Source organism: Myotis nattereri, assembly GCF_964212035.1.
Source record: "Myotis nattereri genome assembly, chromosome: 15".
Taxonomy (NCBI): domain Eukaryota; kingdom Metazoa; phylum Chordata; class Mammalia; order Chiroptera; family Vespertilionidae; genus Myotis; species Myotis nattereri.
In genome coordinates this window covers 30,256,589-30,275,295 of record NC_138090.1, presented here as the reverse complement: position 1 = coordinate 30,275,295, position 18,707 = coordinate 30,256,589, and the positions used below count along the sequence as shown (strand labels likewise).

The 18,707-nt window shown below is 56.3% G+C and overlaps 1 protein-coding gene across 1 annotated transcript in view; it reads right to left on the bottom strand.

Annotated features, from left to right (window-relative positions):
• Positions 1 to 375: 375 nt before the first annotated feature.
• Positions 376 to 18,707, bottom strand: part of ACSF3 (acyl-CoA synthetase family member 3) — a 77,777-nt gene continuing 59,445 nt past the window's right edge. Inside the window, exons 7-10 of the mRNA XM_081107470.1 lie at positions 18,272 to 18,398; positions 5,251 to 5,385; positions 4,993 to 5,104; positions 376 to 720 (exon numbers count right to left, since the gene is read on the bottom strand). Coding sequence (XP_080963596.1) covers positions 573 to 720; positions 4,993 to 5,104; positions 5,251 to 5,385; positions 18,272 to 18,398 — 522 coding nt within the window. The 3' untranslated portion in view covers positions 376 to 572. The remainder of the gene's footprint in view (positions 721 to 4,992; positions 5,105 to 5,250; positions 5,386 to 18,271; positions 18,399 to 18,707) is intronic.

The following is an 18,707-nucleotide window of genomic DNA, read 5'->3' as shown; positions in this document are numbered from 1 at the left end:
GGCGGTCGGCTTGGCCTGAAGGCCTACATGAGCCTCTGCCACTCCCTGGGGCTCAGTGAAGCCACTCTTGTGACGTGGACTGTCCTAGAGACACACTGGGAAACCCCAGGGAGGGCAGAAGGGATGATGGCACACCCAAACCCCCTCACCTGGATGCCTGGGCCTGTCCTCCAGGTGGGCTCCTCAGAGCAGTCAGGGTTCAGTCAGGAGGCTCTGCAGGGGTCCAGGCCACCTGAGGCGGCGGCCTGGGCATCCTGGACAAAGGGGGGACACCGGGCTGCGTGGCGTGCACGTGTGTGCAGACAAGTGCATTCTCTGTCCCTGCCGCACAGCCCCCACGCAGCCCCGGGTAGACAGCACAGCACAGGCGTTTTTCTCTGAGAAGCTTTACTGAGTTTCCTGTGGAGGCCTGCATCCCTGAGTGACACCTGGACCCTCCTGGGGCCTGGCCAGGCAAAGGTGTGGATGTGGCCACACGGACGGACAGAGGAGGCCTCTGGCTGTGATCTTACTCCATCAGGCCGGACTCTGTTCCACCCAATTGGGGGTTTGGGTGTAGAGCAGCTGCTGGCTCACGGGTGCCTGGCCTCCGGTGCTCCCTGGCTCTGCGGGTAGAACTGCCTGACCAGGTCCCTCTTGTTGATCTTCCCCATCTGGTTCCTTGGGATCTCCTCCACCAGCAGCAGCTCCGAGGGCACAGCATACGGGGCCAGGACGCCTCTGCAGAGACAAGCGTGACCTGAGTGGCAGGAACTCCGGGCCCAGAAGGCACCCACCTCCCAGCCTGGTCATATCTGTGCTTGTTCCAGGAGGGTGCCCTCCTGCAGGACACACTAACAGAGATGCCCCTCTGCCCCCCGGGGTGGGGGTGAGGATAAGCCCACCCTGCAGCCTGGTCACTGCAGTGCCTTAGCCGGACGGGTGGAGAAGGCGGCCTCCCTGCACCAGAGCCCAGCACTCAAGCAGCACCAGCGTTAGTCCAGGGGTAGTTCTAGCGTGTAGCCCCCACTCCCCTGAGGGGCCCCCCATTACATGGTGTGTCCTCCCGTGTGCGGCCACATGCTGGGTCCCACACCCGTAGGCTCTGCTCGGGAACCCCTCCTTAGGCTGCAGGCCCACACTCTCCCTCCCAGGGCCCTTTCTGGGCAGACAAGAGCTGCTGCTCCCTGCTCTCTGAAGCCACACCCAGGCCACATGCCCCTTTGCAAGGAAATTGCAGAAGCACTGGAAGCTGCCTGGGGTGGCAGTTCCCAGCCTCCTGGGACACAGGGACTCCAATCTGCTGACAACAACCTTCAGGCCAGGCCAGAGTGATGCAGACAGCGGGCTGCAGGACACATGGCCCCCAGTGTCTGCCCAGGGCCAACAGGTGGCTGTGGCCCTCCATTCTGTAGCTGTGGGGCCTTGGCCACTGAGGATTAGTAGCAAGGAGCTGGTGGTGGGGGTGGACAAGAAACCCCAATTCTTGCCTAAACAGCCTGGTGCTTATGAATAAACATGAGCCCAATCACCCTTGCAGGCTGGGTCCACCTGCCCACAGGCAGAAAGCATCAGCAATACCGCCCTGAACACACTGCTATCTCGGGGCAGCTCCTTCCCTAAACAGGCTGCTGCAGGCCAGGGCTATGGTGTGGCTCCCACTCCAGGGTACTTGAGTGCAGGCTGCTGCTGGCTCACAAGGAGAGACAGTGCCACCATCTGTGGTCCTGGCAGCTGCAGGAGATGGCCGGGGCTGCCCATTAGGGTTGGAGGACATGTGGGGCCAGGCTGGACTTGGCTGGAATAAGCCACCAGGATTGACAGTGCAGCAGGGGGAACACTCCAATTTGCTCCTGAAACGTAGCTGCCCACTGCTCTGCAGCCTGGCTGCCAAAACTCGGTGTCTCCAGTGGTATTTGGGTGGCACGTTGTGCTTTGTGGCTCTCCCCTGACTCCACTTTCTTTACCATGCCAGCATTGAGCTGGGTGCCAGGGCCCAGAGAGAAGAGGGGCCAGGCGGGTCTGGGGGTGTGGCCTGAGATGATGGCAGATTCCCACAATGAACAGTGCAGGTGAGAAGGTAGTAGAGCGCCATTTCCCAGGAATGAAAAGAAAAACCAGTCAATCTAGAATCCCACGTCCAGCAAAAGTATCTTTCAAGAATGAAGGTGAAATTAAAGATGTTTTTAGACACACAGACGCTGATGAAGTTCCTTACCAGCAGACCAGCACCAGATGGGAGCGTGTCTGCAGGCAGGAGGAAATGCTGCCGACAGAACTGAGGGTGAGCCAAGGCAGGAAGAGCAGCGGAGCCGGGAAACAGACACCATGTCCTTACTACTGACTTCTCTTTAGGAGTAACCGCTTAACAAAAATAAAAGAAGGTAGTGTGGGTGTGTGACAAATATAGAAGTAGATGCATAGCAATAATAGCCATAGTCTGTCTATGCATGAAGAGGCCGATGTCACAGGAGAGAGCCTGGAAAGTTAAAGATGCACAGTAAAACCCCACCTTAGCAACCACTAAAAAAGGGAAAAAAGTATAAAAATTAAAATGACCTGCAGGCCCTGCATTTCCAAGAACAGTGATCCCTTCATTGCAGGACAGTCTGTAAGCTGGGCCTGCTTTCCTCCAAGGGTCCCAGCTTAGCAACTGGCCTAATACAAAGCTCTCAGAGCTGCTTCAACAAAGTGAGATCTCGCACAGGAGTCCCGCAAAGCTGAGCTGTCTGTTAAGAGCAAGGTTCCCTGTGAAAAAATCCACATGGACAGTGGAGATACTGCCTAGCGCCTCCCAAACACGTCTCCTTGGAGGAGGGAGGAAGGGGCAGAGGGACAGGACTTTAGCCACCATCATGACTCATCATGGTCTGACTGGATGCTGACACTCAGGATTCTTCCCGGGTGTGTTAGTCCCACCTGGCCCACTTCAGTCGGCAGTCTGGGGGATGGAAGGGTGGCAGGTTGTCCGTGTCCTAGACCCTGCACACCTGGTAGTGTACCCAGCTCTGAGACCATGCCCCCGCCCCCGCAGAGACGTGCTGCCTGAGCTGGGGCTGCCAGCTTCCCTGTGACGCCTGCTAAAAGCACAGCATGGGGAGGCAGACAGCTCTTTACCTGGGGAGCAGAGAGATTGAGAGGACGGCAAGAATCTTCAGAAATAAAAAAAAAAATAGCAAAAGAGAAAACGTTATTTAAAAAATATATTTTTAAAAGCCTCTAAATGGTAGTGAACATAGAAAGAAACACAGTCTTACTAAAAAGTCAAGTGTCCAAGAGTCGGAGGGAGGCTCCTCTCCCCGTCCCTGCACCCACACGGGGGACGCAGAGGGTGGCTCCGAAAGGAAGACCCTCTTCCCCCTCCATGGGGTGGACAGCCCGTGGCACACCCAGTGGCTGCCAATCTGAGGACACAGAGGCCCAGACACCAGCCTCAGTCTGACCGTCCTCACGGAGACACACGGCAGCCCAGCCAACTGCTCCGCCCAGTCCTGTTCTCCGGGGAGCATCTCCCCAAAGCACCCCAGATCCCCTGCACAAAGCGCCCGTTTTAGGGTCTTCGCACACCCATAGTCACAGCCATGACCATTAGGACAGGACCTGCTGGGGGCTGGGCCAGAAGCCTGAGCTGAATTTGAGAGACGCAGAGCTGAGGTGAGGGTGAGGGGCATGCGGGCACCTGCCTGGGGGCAGCCCGAGGTTAATGTGCGACAGCAGACTTGGACCCGAAACTCTCTGGGAGCTGTTGGCATAGGATACACATGTACACACACATGCACACAAGTGCACACACATACACATATGTACACACACATGCACACATATCCAACCCGTACTCACATACACACATGGAATTGTTAACAGAGCAATTGTTTAATCAAAGCTGCCTCTCCTCTTGTTAAACAGCAGTGCTCCGACTGTGCTTCTGCAAATCCCGGGGATCTAATTGCCCAGCTGTGCTGCCCCTGATGAAACCAGGATTCCTACTGTTTGTGAAATCATGTTGGACAAGCCAAAAATATCTTTAGCACCGAGGAGGAGACAAGCTGGGGTGGAGGAGGGTGTGGGGAGAAGAGATAGATAGGAGGAAATTCTTGGATTTAGATAAAGAACTCGGAGATTACTAACTGCCTCTCTGAGCTGCAGGGCCACTGCTCCATGGTTCCATTACACCCTCCCCCTGTCCTGTCCAGTTCTGTCTGGCCTTGACAAGGATGGGGCAGGGATTTGGGGTGGGCCCTGGGACTGACCACAGGGCCCAGGGAAGGGTTCTGTGAGCCTTGGGACCGAGAAACCACGGGACCAGGCAGATGGCAGAAAGGCTCCTGGGGGAGGGGCTAGGGTTAGGCGAAGGCAAACCGGCCAAGATGCAGGGTGAGGGACAGGGACTGCGCTGCTGGAGACGGGGGAGCTCTGGCCTTGGGTGGCAGTGAGCATCCAGTGGGCATGGGGAATGCCCATGCTCAGCGCATGTGGTTTACAGCAGTGGTCGCCAACCTTTTGGACCTCACGGACCACCGGCTGGCGACTGCTGTTTAGAGCATGGCCGAGGGGTGGGTGCGCTGGATCTGGCTCCAGGTTCACCGGACGTCCCCGCCAAGACTTCCTAAACCCAGGAGAGAACGTGCTCGCTCACCACCGGGGACACTGTCCAAGAGCAAGTGTTTCTGCCGCCTCAGAACCTTCCTCCAAACCTCGTCTGAGTCGAATGGTGGGAGTGGGAGCTCCCCTCCCCCTGCGAGGGCTCCCGGCCCTGCGGTGATGGGCACGCACGGTTCCACATCTGCTTCTGCCATCATTACAGAGGACCTGGAGCCCCCCTTGGGGCAGCCTCATGTAAGTACCACGTCGCCTGACCTTCCAAGTCCTCCCCCAAGATGAACAACAGCAAGGCCCAAGCCCCACCTGTCCCCTCCAGGCCATGGGACAGTCCACTCCCTGCCCACCCATTCCTGAGGTGGGAAAGTTCCCTCCCCTGACCCCATGAGGGCCGCCGGCCCTGCCTGCCCTTACCTGGCCCACTCTTTGAGCTCCCTGTGGGACAGTGAGTGTCCCTCTTCCAGTGTCACCACTGCAGTAACCCGCTGGCCCCACGTCATGTCCGGAACACCGATCACAGCCACATCTGCGCACAGAACAGGGTGGGCACCTTAAACACCAAGTGGTCACTGCAGGCTACAGAGCAGCAAGAACGTGCAGGAAATGCCGGGGAGGTGGGGTCCCCGGAGCAAGTCCTGGGGAACAGCTGCCGACAGCACCACGGCCACTCACCCTTGATGCTGGGGTGCGCCAGCAGCAGCCGCTCCACCTCCAGGGCGCTGACCTTGTAGCCACCCGTCTTGATGATGTCCACTGATGTGCGCCCCCGGATCCAGTAGCTGCCGTCCTTGAACATGGCTGTGTCGCCTGAGGAAAGGGGTTCTGGTCACCAGGAGGCGTGCGGGGGCAGGCACAGAGGACACATGGACATGGGTGGGTGCCTGCATCTGTGCCCATCAATACTATCGGTACGCTGGCTGTGGGGGGCAATTTTGGGACAAGGCAGCAAGCACGAAGTTTGACGGTTGTGCTCTCAATCTGTGGTGCTGACAGCGGACACCCTCTGGCTGTGACCCTATGCAGGTGCAATGGAGAGGCCCGCACTGTCACTGCCCAGGACACCTGTCTCTCAGGTCCCTGAAAATGAGAGGAAAGAGGATCGCTGTCTGCCAATGTCTGCCGTCGGGTTCCAGCCTTGGCAGGGCCCTGGTAGAGCTGGGTATCACCGTGGCCTTTCCTGGTGGGGCGCTCCTGGTGCCATGTGGGTCTCTGACAGGAGAAAAGGGACTTCCTGCTCCGCTGGCTCACTGCCTGCTTCCCCATCTTGCTTCTCTTGGGCATCACCCTGGCAGGAACCCTCCCAGCTAAGGATCCAGAGTCCTTTCTCAGACATCACCGAGCATGAGAGGGGGTGGGACGGAGGACAACCAGGAGCTGGAGGTCTGCACTCCAGCCTGGGGCAACGAGGGTGTGGAGAGGCGGGCTGTGTGAGTGCACACACGTGTGTCAGTGTGTATACATGTGTGAATGTGTGGCATGTGCACCTGGGGACACCCCCATCCCGCCCGCTGCAAGGAGTGCTGTTTCACCCGCCTGCTCTCACACCCTGCACTTCATGCCGGGTTATTAGCTGAAATAAATCATAAATATTTCATTATACATCATGCGTCCAACGCAGGAAGGAGCCATCCATCACTGCGCCACTCCTTGAGACCTGCCGCGGTGCGGGGCGCTCTCCAGTCTATTAAACAAGACGGATGGGTGTGCTTGGACGGGCTGCTGGCTTATTTATAGTGCAGCGGGAAGGCCAGGCTCCCAGAGCACCGGCGGCGGCGTGGTGGTTCTCACCCGCCCGACAGGAAGCGTAAGAAGTGAGCAGCGTTAGAAAGCTGCATCATGGGGCCGGGACAGCCTGAGGCGCGGGTGTGAAGTGACAGGAGTGGCTGCAGGGACAGGGGTGGACACCAGGCCTCCGTGACCTCCCTCCCACCTCTGCTCTGGTCCTGTCTTCTCTGCACTAAACATCTGCACGGTCTTCCATGTTTCCATGGCTGCCAGCTGCCTGCCATGTAAATGCAGAGTTCGGCCTCGGTCCAGGCTGTCATCCTGTTCCCCGTCCTGGCTGAGACCTTCCAGGGGCTTCCTGACCTGACCCTGCTGGCCTCCACGAGCCCAGGGACTCAGCGGAGAGGTACTGCTGCCTGCCCCAGGCCCTGCCTGCCCCCACTGCCCGGAGCACGGCCATCATGGTTTCAGGGCCTCTGCCGATGTCACCTGCACCCTCTTTCAAAGGGCTGCTCTCAGCCCTACTCTGTGCAAATGCAGCTTAAGCCAGGGTGAGAGCCCCCTATAGCTGCACCCCCAGGGCCACTCCGCAGGCCCTGACCATATCCCCTTGCCTTGGAGCAGGAAGATGGCTCCGGCCTGCAATATTCTAGTCCTCCATCTGCTGCCTCTCCTCCCTTCAGCCTATTCAGACATCACTTCTCTGGCATCTCCAGGTGTCCCCTTCCCGCACGCCAGCTCGCGGTGGAAGGTGGCTTCCTCCAGCACCTGTCTCCTGTCACCAGCCTGATGCAGAGCAGCGAGAACTAGGGTCTCCTCCGAGAGAACCAGGCACCGAAACGGAGGGGATGGTGCTGGAGACATATGGAAGTTGCATCATGGAGGGATTTGGGGATTTAGATGCCAAGGAAGGACAGGTGCACACGCGGGAGAGTCCCGGTCACTTATTTGGATCACTGTCAGGCAAAACCAACACACGATGACAGGTAGTCCAGATCATGCTGGATTTCCCAGGGGGCTTCCCATGTGATCACATGTGTCCTTAAAAGAGGGAGGCAGAGGCAGATACGACACAGAAGAAGGCCATGTAAGGACAGAGGCAGAGGTCGGGGTGACGTAGCCACAAGCCAGGAACACCTGGAGCCCCCAGGAGCTGGAGAGGCAGGGAGCCTCCCCTAGAGCCTCCGGAGGGAACATGGCCCTGTGACCTCTAGTTTCCAGACTGGGAGGGAATAGATTCCTGTTGGAGTTCTGGTTAGTGGTGAGTGGTTCCAACAGCCCCAGGACACCCCCACCAGGTGAGGAGCTGTGCTCTGTCCTGGGGCAGTGAGCTCAGTAGCATTTGCTGGCCGGTTAGGCACAGAGGCAGGGCAGCCTGGCTACGTGGAGGCCGGCCGGAGGGGAAGCAGCACGTGAATGGAGGCAAGAGTGGGCTGAGGCTCAGGGTGTGAGGGGCATGTGCTGCAGTCCTGTGGGAGCAGGAGCAAGGCTGTGAGGAGCCCCGAGGGTGGTGGGGTGGACAGTGCAGGACATGCGGGACACTGTCTCTACCGAGCGCCCTGGGGGCTGTGGGAAGCCTGGCATGGGGTGAAGGGACATTTGCATCTGAAAGCTCCTTCCTGCCGCCTGTGGAAACTGGAGGGCAGTGTGATGACGGCGCCTGCTTGTGGCTGCAGCCATGCCCAGGTGGGAGACAGGATGGGAGGGACAGCAGGCAGAGCGAGGGCACCCGAGCACAGGAGGGCAGGCCTGGATTAGGACCAACAGGTGAAGGAGAAAGGAGTCCGAGCTCTTGGGCCCACCTCCTGGGTGGGGTGCACTGGGGGCCTGGGGAAAGCTTGGCCAGTGGGGGCTTTGTAAGGATGGGCACGGAACCTGGAGGGGCAAGGCGGTTGTCCAGGGAAACACTGAGCAAGGAGAACCGGAAACAGTTCTGAGAAAGCCTGTCTCATAAGGACCCTTCTAGCTGCTGGGAAAGCTGCAGAGACAGCCTCGGGCCTGTGGAGTGGCTGTGGCCAACGAGTGACAGGCAGGGGTGAGGCCCACCAAGCTCTGCGCTCCCAGAGCTTCCTCAGAGCCACCTGCTCTGACCGCTCAGCTCACCGTGGAGGAGCAGAGGCCAGAGGCAAGGGAGCCAACCAGAGGCCTATGGGCAAAGGCTCACAGAGGGGAATGTTTGGGAGGGATCTGGAAGACAGCCGGAGACTAACACTGCTTTCAGAAATGCGAAGGGCCTGGGACCATCAGTGGAGGAGGTGCTACTGTGGCATGAAGGTCTGGGACAGTGGAGGAGAGGACTCTTGAGGATTCTAGTTTTGAGGGGGCCCTGCAGAGAGGGAGAGGAGTCACCAGACTCTAGGAAGGTGGGAGGGGGCCGGGTTGGGGAACTCTCCTTCTCTGGGTCAAGGGCAACTGGAAAGAGTAGAGGGACTGTGGAGGGCAGGTCCACGGGATGCCAGTGTAGTACCACTCTGTCTCAGGGTAACCCCGTGCTGCCTGGAGACCCGGAGGCCCTGGCTGCACCGGGGGGCAGGATGATCAGGCAATGCACCCAAAAGGCATGCTCAGAATTGAGAGGCGAGGCCCGTGTGGCTCCTTGAGGCTCTAAACAGGGACCCTGAACATCCCTCTACAACTTCCTTGGGTACTGCCCGGGACAGTGCTAAGTCCCAGCAAGGGACATGTCCCCGGCAGGCTCCAGGGAGCCTCTGACCACAGCGCTCTTCCTGAGCTCGAGGCCTGCCTGCAGGCCGGTGACATGTGTGCTCGGCGGTGCTGACGGAACTGGTTTCAGAAAAAGGGGTCCTTGGCCTTCGAGGGAATGGGGAGATGACACAGCACAGGAGCCTGCGAGGGTGGGAGCCACCTGTTTACAGGGCAGCCACACACTGCCATTATTTACACAGGAAGACTGCCGAGTGCCACCCCCAGTCATGCGCCCAGAGGAGCAGGACAAGGTGTGCCTGCCTTGGCTCCCCTCTGGGCATGAAAGCCCCTGCATTGGGCGGTGTCCAGGAGGGAAAGAGTTAAGGAACAAAGCAAGTCTCCAAACCCCAAAGAGCCCGGGGCAGACAGACTTAAGGAAAGAAGGAAGTGTGGTGGGGAATTTCTGCAGCTCGGAGCGGAGATTGTACTCCCAGAGCCTCTGTGCAGCCACACTGAGAAAGGGCAGACCCGCCCGGATGACAGGGCGCGAGGCCAGACGGTGCCCTGGTGTTCATGCGGGAAGACGAGACGACATGGAGCAATAACAGTGTCTGGAAGTGGCTTTGGTGATGCGCCAGTTACGCTGGACAGTCACCTGGGGAAACTGGGCGCAGATGCAAGGACCTCTCTGCACATTACTTGTGACCGCCTGTGAATCTGTATTTCAAAATAAGAAGTTTTAAGAAATTGCTGCTTGGCTTATGGAGACATTCCCCTCCTCAAACCCCAGGGGAGCACCCCCACCCACGGGCTCCCCCACCCCACCTCATGGGCTCACTCCTATGCAAGTCACTTGCAGCATCTGCAGCACATTATAATGAAGCAATAATTCCTTAAAGGAAGAATCTGTATTAACGAAGTTTATGACTGAGAACAAGTGTCACCAGTGTGGGAAATTGCCTATCAGGATGCTAATTAGATGCCCCTGATCAGGCTGGACTCTTCCTCAGGCACGGCTCCACCTTTCTGGGCACACCTGCTCTCTCGTCCTGAGGGAGAGCCCAGCTCTCCCCCAACCCTCTGACCTGGCAGGCCCTGCATCACAGGAGCCAGGGCTAGCTCGCCAGGGCTGTGCAGGCGAGTCTTGAGTCAGCTCTTCCCTCAGTGAAGGACGACACCTCCATGGAGGCCCACGCTGGGGTGTGTGTGTGTGTGTGGGGGGGGTGGTGTGTGTGTCTGTCTGTCTGGGTGAAAGGAGACCAGGTAGGGTCACCACTTGACCCAGCAACTGCTCTAGGGTTGCACATTCTACTGAGTCATGCTGAGGGCAGAGCCGAGGGCCAGTGCAGCTCGTGTCCCTGAGGCACCAGGCTTCTGAGTCAGAGGACGTGGCAGCCACCTGTCAGTAACAGGCTGTGCCTGAACTCCAACAGCAGCAGGGTCAGGAGACGTGTCTTTCCACAAAAGCCCAGCCGCACACCTGCCTCAGGAGGTTCTGGGAATGCCCGGAAGGTGCCTGGCCTTGGGTGTGGTGGTTCTTTGCCTGGAGTGTGTGCACCCATGCCCTGGACCATGACAGTTAGGAAGCCACGTGCCGGCCCTCAAGGCAGCCACTGCCACACAGCTACTGCTGCCCACATCGGCATCTCTGTCCCCGATGGCTTCAGAATTCCTTTCTAGCCGTAGAGGAGAAGGCTTCCCAAGGCCCCCCAAGGCACATGGGCCCTGTGAGCTGCTGAGGGGAGACTCCAGGGTGCAACTCTCCAGTGTCCAGTCTTCCTTTAGCCCTGCACCGCCATGTCCCTTCTGCCTTGAGCTAGCGGTTCCCTTTGGAGACCTGCGCCCTGCCTCCCCTGGCTGGCGCCTTCTCAGAGAGGCTGCCGGACACCACGACCTGAAGGGCCTCCCTGCTTGTGTACTCCCCACGTGGTGTGTGATTTGTGATTTCTGATTTCTCAGTGCAGAATCATTGGATGAGCATCAATGGGGTGGAACCCTCCCTATATCCTTTTTTTAAAAAAAAATATTTTATTGATTTTTCACAGAGAAGAAGGGAGAGGGATAGAGAGTTAGAAACATCGATGAGAGAGAAACATCGATCAGCTGCCTCCTGCATGCCCCCCAGTGGGGATGTGCCCGTAACCAAGGCACATGCCCTTGACCGGAATCGAACCTGGGACCCTTCAGTCCACAGGCCGACGCTCTATCCACTGAGCCAAACCGGTTCGGCCCTTCCTATATCCTTTAGGGCTCTAGCCCCATCCTCAGGGCCTGGCACGTGGAAGCCAAACACAGACTCAACAGAGTGACAGACAGAGGCCAGCCCCATGGGGAGGGTCGTGCTGCTGGGGAGCTTCGGACACAAGACCCCAAACAGGTCAACAACTTTCACTTTTTCTAACAACATATTTATCGAAATGTACCGATTCTGGAGTCGGTCTCCTGCCGATGAGTGCCGACTCCTGGCCCTGCCACCAGCCGCAGCCAGGGAGCTGTGCTCCGACAGACACGGCCTGGTGATCAGTACAGTGAGCCGCACACAGCCCAGGCACAGGCGTTTGCAGCAGCACCTACACACTGCTCTCCGCCTGGCACTGGAATGGAAATAAATCTCCCCACACTCAGAGGCTAACTTTCTGGATGTGGGCGAACCATGGGCGGTGGGCCTGGCCTTGCTCATGTGTGGTCCTGGGACGAAGTGCTCCTGGCTGGGCGAGAGTCCTGACTGGGGTGCCATGGGAATAGCACCGCCCCTGTCCCGATAAGGATCGTGAGCTATTCACGGGGGGAGGAGGTGTGTTGGGCACCCCACATGCGGCATCCGGGCTGTGCAGATAGCTAGAGCAGGCGAGCGAGGAAACCAAGGGAGGAGACCCAGACCCACTCTGACTGTGGCCACGGAGCACCCTGCATTCGGGCTCCTGGTCCTTGAAGAGACTGAGGGAGCCGGAGACCGCTGCTGAGAGCTCTTCCCCGGCTGCCCTGCCCTGGAGCCCCTCGTGTTTCCACTCAGAGTCTCAACTCTGCCTGCAGGTCACCCACCAGGCTGTGGCGGTGCAGCTGTCCGTGGGCTCCGGAGACGGGTGCCCGTGGGTAAGAGAGGAGCCGCTGCCACGCAGAGACCTTGGCGGCTGCTGTGCTGACCCTCTCCTGGGGGATAGAGACCAAGGAAGACACCAGAAGGAAATGAAGACACGACAACTTCCAGGAGCATAAACCTCACCTGAAAACCACCAGGGAGAGATGGCAGGGTGAACGAAAGTCCTCTCTCCCTTGAAACAAAAGCAACAGTAACTTCTTAGAAGTACAAAGTTTTAAACAGGGAGAATAGGAAAGGAGAGTATGTTTGTAAAAAATGGAAAGCTGAAAAGCAGATGAATCAGTCAGTGATCAAGAACTACACAGACCCAAAGAAGTAGACCCTTGAGGACGTGGAGAGAGGCAGCAGGGTGCTGACTCACCCCCAGGCGTGGGCAGAGGCCCCTGGCGGGAGGTGGAGGCGAGGAGGAGGCAGGACTGACGGTGAGAAGCAGGTGGAGCCCGCCTCGCAGCATGTTGTGTTCTCCAGGATAGAAGGTGCCCTCTGGCCAGCCATGAGGAGGTAGTGGGCCTGTGAGCACCCAGGGCTCCACCGCCCACTACCCTTCTCACTGTCAGCCACCAGAGGTCGCTGGGCATCAGAGGGGAAAAAATCAGCCAAACAATTCCCAGAACTACAGGACCTGGTTTCCGAGTGCTGGCGGACCAGGAACGTCAGAGCACCCACAGCACATAGCCAGTCAAACTGTGGGCTCTGGGGACAAACAAGACCCTCTAGGACTTCACAGGGGAAGGTCACAAAGCACCAGAATAATGGCTGCAGCTGGCAGCAAACACGGAAGCTAGAAACCAATAAAGGGCTGACTTCTAACCCACTATTCCGTACCCCGCCCAACCCAAATGAAGACACTGCCAGACACGTGTCCATTCTCAGGAGGCCTCTGGGGGATGTGGGCTGCAACCTGAGGAGTGAGAGGAAGGAGGAAGCCGTGGGTGCAGGAACAGGAGGGAGGAGGGGACCGCGGAGAGTGGAGGCCCAGGTGGGAGCTGTGTGGGATGCGGAGGGGACAGCCCAGCTGGGGGCAGCAGGACACTGAAGGGGGTTTTTTTTTCCAAGGAGAGAGGGTGGCCATCCATGCCTGGGGATGTGGACATAGATGAACACACGAGCCCTTCCCCAGCTGGGGAACAGCCACGGTTCCCGCACTGCTCAGCTCTGAACGGAATGTGCAGGGCCTCATGTGCCGACACTGCACACCAACCGCTGATGAGAGTGCTGTGGCCACGGGGTGGGCGGTATTAGCAGTCAGTTAGGACACGGAGATCAACAGCAAAGAAACAGCTAACACATCTTGGGGGCCACTGGTAATTGTTCCCAAACTGGTGAAACCAATGGCACCTTTGAGCCCTGATGTACAACTTTGATGAAAAACAAAAACTCAAAACATTCACCCTCTGCCCAGAGGTCTGGGACTGACCAGTGCAGACAAAAAAGGCCACAGGAACAGCAGAGGCCCAGGAGCAGCCGCGGGCAGCAGAGCCCAACACAGGCCGTGACGTCCCTTCACTCGAAAGCCACTTCCAGGCGGATCGAAGACTCAGCTTTGTGAAAGCGAGGTCTGACGAGCTTCAGAAGAAAATAAAGGAGAGCGTCTTTACGACCACCGGGAACAGAGGGTTTCTCAGCGACATAAAAAAATAAAGCACACACAGGAGACGGCTGTAGGCCAGATAGGACTACAGCACAACAAAAGCTCCCACACACAGGAGGTGCCACCAACAAAGGGGACCATGGGTGCCACAGCCGGGCTCAGCATCGCACAGTCGGGGAACCCCCCGGACAGCTGCTGACTGAACAGCCGAGTCTTTGGAACAGGGACCTGTCTTCCAGGGAGAAGCGAGGCTTGGGTACGAGATGGTCATTCTTGGCCAGATGCGAAGGTGGTGACAGCCTGCAGTCACATGTGCCATCACACTCACTAGCATGTGACATGGGTCCCTGTATGGCAACCCTTTGCCTAATTCCTACCTATGGTTCACTGGTCAAAATAAAAGGACTCCTTGAGGAGAAACCTATCAGAGCTCAGAGCAGCTATGAGTGAGAGGCCTTGGCAAGGTGTGAGCGGAGCAAACGTCACTCCTGAGTGCTATTCTGAGGCCTTCTTAACATGAGAAGGCTTAACCTTCAGTGTAAAACTTAAAAACCATTTATACTTATCTGTGCTTATAAGAGTAACAAGCTTACTGCGGAAGTACCAGCAGAGAGAGAACAGAAGAGGACATGAGATCATGTAGCGATAGCAAGAGTCAGTTCTGTGCCAAACATGCCCACATGTGACACCCATGCACACATGTGTATATGACACACACCAGCAGAGTTCCCTCATGCCATTAGTCTTGAAAATAAGGTTTCTAAGGTCTCACACTATTCTGCTGTTTGGATGGGACACAATGCACATACTATTCCCCATCACTGAGCAAGGGATTCCAATTTCTCACACGATAAATAATTCTGTACCAGCTATCTTTGGGCATCCACTTTTGACCACCTCTAATTTTTTTCTTTAAATAGATTCATAGAAACACTGGCCACACAATCCCACTGGCCTTACTGCATTGAGCATCAGCTCTTTAGGAATTTGCCAGTTTAGTCAAAAGGATGCAATCTTTGTTTCCCTGTTTCTCTCTTTTATCACTAGAAATGAAACGTCTTCTGCATTTTTTGGCTAGTTGTATTTCTTTTTTGTGACCTGCCCGTCATCTTAGCTTGAAGTTGACTGGCTCTGTGGGAAATTGACTTCCTGGGCTGCATGGTCAGCCCTGATTCTCGATTAGAGCGACACCTCAGAGAATTTCTACGCTCCACTGAGGCTGCAAACCTTGGGCAGCCCAGCCAATCCACATCAGGCTCTCTCTTCTGCTGTCCTACTGGAGATGTGTTTTCTTAAATAAATAGCTTTTAATGTTTGCCTCTGATAATGGTATCATGTGCTCATTGCAGAACAAAAAGGGAAGAGGCACTACCAGACACCCTGGCAATGTTCTGGTGACTTTCCCATGGCTCTTTCTCCCAGGTACCTAAGAACCCTCTACACATGCATTTATCTAAAACTAGGTAAATAGAGTTGACTATTTACTATGTCACTTTTCAACATTAACAGTGTATGATGCATATTCTTTGAAATAATCAGAGATGCCGTTTTTGTTTCCTCATGTTCAGTTATCAGTCTCTTTAAAATGACAAACTGCTCAGGGAAAAGCACCGAGAAGGCAGTAGGGGCTACGTGTTTGCCCAGCTCTGTCCCCGTGCCCCAGCGCCATCCCGTGTCCCTGTTGTCATCTCTGTCCTCACCTCCATCCCATGCCCTCGTTTCCTCACATCTGCGTCTCCGTGTCCTCACCTGGGCCCTGTGTCCTCATCTCTGTTTTCTCAGGTGCAGTCTGTGCTCTGATCCCCACGCCCCCGTCTCAGCCCTGTCCTCACATCTGTGTCTTTACCCCCATGTCCTCAGCTCCGACAGCAGGGTCAATGTAAAGCCCTGAGGACCTGGGTCCTAGAATCGCCTGTGTGTGTGGGCCAACTTCTCTGAGGGTGTGGCAGTGCTCGGTGGACTCAGAGTCCAAAGGCACTGTGGCTGTCAGGAAAGTGTCGGGGTGGGGTCGGGGGAGGGCGCTTTGATTTCTTTCCTGAGAGGCAGCTGGGAGCCCTGGGGGCTGACAAGGAGCTCCCCACGTGTGCTCCCTGGCAGAACCGGGCTGCAGGGAAGGAGGCAGGCACACAGGGCAGGGAGGGCCACAGTGGCTGGAATGGAAGTGGGCAGCTTGTCTCCTGTCATCTAGACATGGAGGAGGCCACTGAGAGGAACTGGTCGGAGGAGGACCTGCCAGCTCCTGCCAGAATTCGAATTTGAATGGCAGGAGGGGCTGGCTAGGGAAAGGGTTAAGTTTAATTTATCCTGATTTCTATTTAATATCATGCTCTCCCCGTAGGAGCCGGCAGCTGTGAGCTGATTGCGCGCTCTCATTATGCAGTCTGTATCGCTAATGGCCTGTGACAAAGGCATGCGGCTTCCAGGCCTCACCCCCGAGAGCCAATTAAACACACATACTCCCTTCCTGTTTGCAGTGCATTACAATGAAATTAAACTGAATTTCAAAATCATTTTCTCCTAAAGACATCTCTTTACAATAATTAATGCATACTATTCCTTTTCAACTGAAATATTCATCAGGAGCAGTGACTAAAATGTTTGAACGCTGACTGCCCCACATTTTGCGTGGCTGTGCTCAGTCAGCCCTGCTATCGGCAAAATCCACAGGGTTTTGGTTCCTGTGCTTTTAAAGAAAAAATATCTGCAGCTTTTTATCTGAATTTTAAAATAAAAGAAGATGGCTACAAAGTAAGTCAGGTTTCCAAATTGGGACCATTTAGATGGCTAAAGAAGGGATGCATAAAAAGCACAATTAGTTCAAAAGTAGTATTTCCTAAATATCTGCATTTGAAGGACAATTATAGAGACAGACATGTATTAATGCAGATGTTTATAGGTAAACCAGATGGGCGTGTGTTAATGTACTGACTACATCCTGTCACAGGCAGAGATAGGAGGGCCCAAAACAGGTCACCTGGACTCCTGGTCCCCAAAATGGGGCCCTCTACTGACCAGCACCCCAAATTCTCCTGCCAGGGTTCCTGGGGCACTGGTCTCTGTTCTGGGGGCCTGATTTATGAGACACATATCCGATCTGCAAACCCTTCAGAACCCTCCACAAATCTGCTCTCTGCCCAGTGTGGAGGGACCAGGGGGACAGGACATGCCAACCACAGCTGCTAGGAAATACACTTCTGAGGGTACGTGAGAGAGAAAGCCATGATGGCTGTGGGACCGCAGGGTGGACATGGGACTGGCTGGGATCAGCAAGTCCAGCCCTAAGTGCCACCTGCACGGGGGCAGAAAGGGGGCCATTGATACCTCCCAGTAGGGCTTTCTATCTGTCCCTTCGCCCTCAAGCCCCCACTCGATGGGCCCACACAGCTCCCTGCTCTGTCACTTGGTGACCTCAGGCCCATGACAGCAGCAGACTGGAGAGTGGACATGGAATCTACCCCCTACAGATCCACGCTGACCTGAGCCTGTTGAGATGACATGTGTGCAAGTGTCAGCCCCAGGCAGCACATGGCACAGAGGTCACCAGGCTAAGGGCCATGGACATCTATTACACACCCTCTCTCCCGTCCTATTTGCACAGAGACCCCCGGCGGCATCTCATATCACCTGCGGCAGCTTCCTTTCTTCTGAGCTCTGCTCTCACAGAAGGATCAAGGCACGTTTCTGATCATGGGGCCACATCTGATGACATGTGAAAACAGGCCTTGCTTTTAGAAAATACTTCCTTGAGATTATTATGAACTAATGTGTGTCCAAGATATAAGTTTTAGAAATACAAACAGGCAAAAAGAAAAGGAGAAACCACCGAGAATACCCCATCGAGGTGTCGGGAACCGATGTTCTGGTGTGCTTGGATGAGCACACACTAGGGAATCATGCAGCTGCAAACCTAAACATCCCAGTGTCTGCCGGGCCCAAGGAGGTGGGGGGACGGAGTGACAGAAGGGGACAGGGTGAGGGACAGAAGGGTGGAGGGATGTGGGACGGGCGGGGGCAGGGGATGGAAGGTGCCTCAGATCAGGCTCTGGGTGTATGTCCCAGGTGACAGGATGCCAGTATGGGGGGGGGGCGGGCACCAGAGCATTCCATCAGCGCTGCCCTTTTCTGCCCAGCACTGGGGCCCCAGGTTATGACAGGTTTATACTTGCTCGCTTGGGCAGCTGACACAGAGGGCAGACTTTAGTAGGGAATAGGGAAAGGAATGACCCACACCACAAATAAACCACATTACATCACACAACTTGATCCTGAGTGGAGGAGGGTAAATTTTCAAAGCATGATGGGCTAAGAGGGACGGTGGGTGGAAGAGGGTGAGGAGGAACTCCTACTTCGAGTGCAGTGGTGACTGGGAAGGGGGTGTGTGTGTCCTGACCCAAGATGGGCAATGGGACCACCAGGAGGGGGCTGCGGCCTCAGGAGCCTCCTCTCAGAGGCTGAAAGGGATACAGCCACAAAGATGTGAGACACAAGTGCACCCACAGCCCTGTCTCTGCCCTTGACGAAGATTCTGAGGGGTCCAGGTGTGGTGACAACCTGGGGTGGCCACGTCACACTCCTTCTCTCCCCTCAGGCCCCCTCCTCCGGTGGCTCTCCCTCTCTGCCCCAGCCCCTACCTGTTTTAAACCAGCCATCTGAGGTGAACGCTTTCTTTGTTTCTTCTGGTTTGCCCCAGTATTCACGGAACACAGTGGGTCCCCTGACCAAGAGCTCCCCTTCCTTCTCCTTGAATCCTGGGGTCACCTGTGGTGTGGGAGAGAAATGTGCACGTCAGAGCAACGCCTCCCAGGATGGGGTCTCCACCTGCCTTCCCTGTGCCCCTGCCCGACCTGAGGACCACCATGCTTTTCTGAAATTGAACATATTGTTGGGTGATTGAGAAACACAGCTTTCAACACAGAAATTCAATCAGAGCTGCTCCCTCAGCTCACCCTGCCCTGGGTGGGGCTGTGGGTCATCTCTTCATCCTCAAATAGCTCCATCCTGTAGACTGTAGATGTGAGTAAGTGGCCAGGGCTCAGAGCTTGGACCTGGCTGGATTAGCTGTCCGCT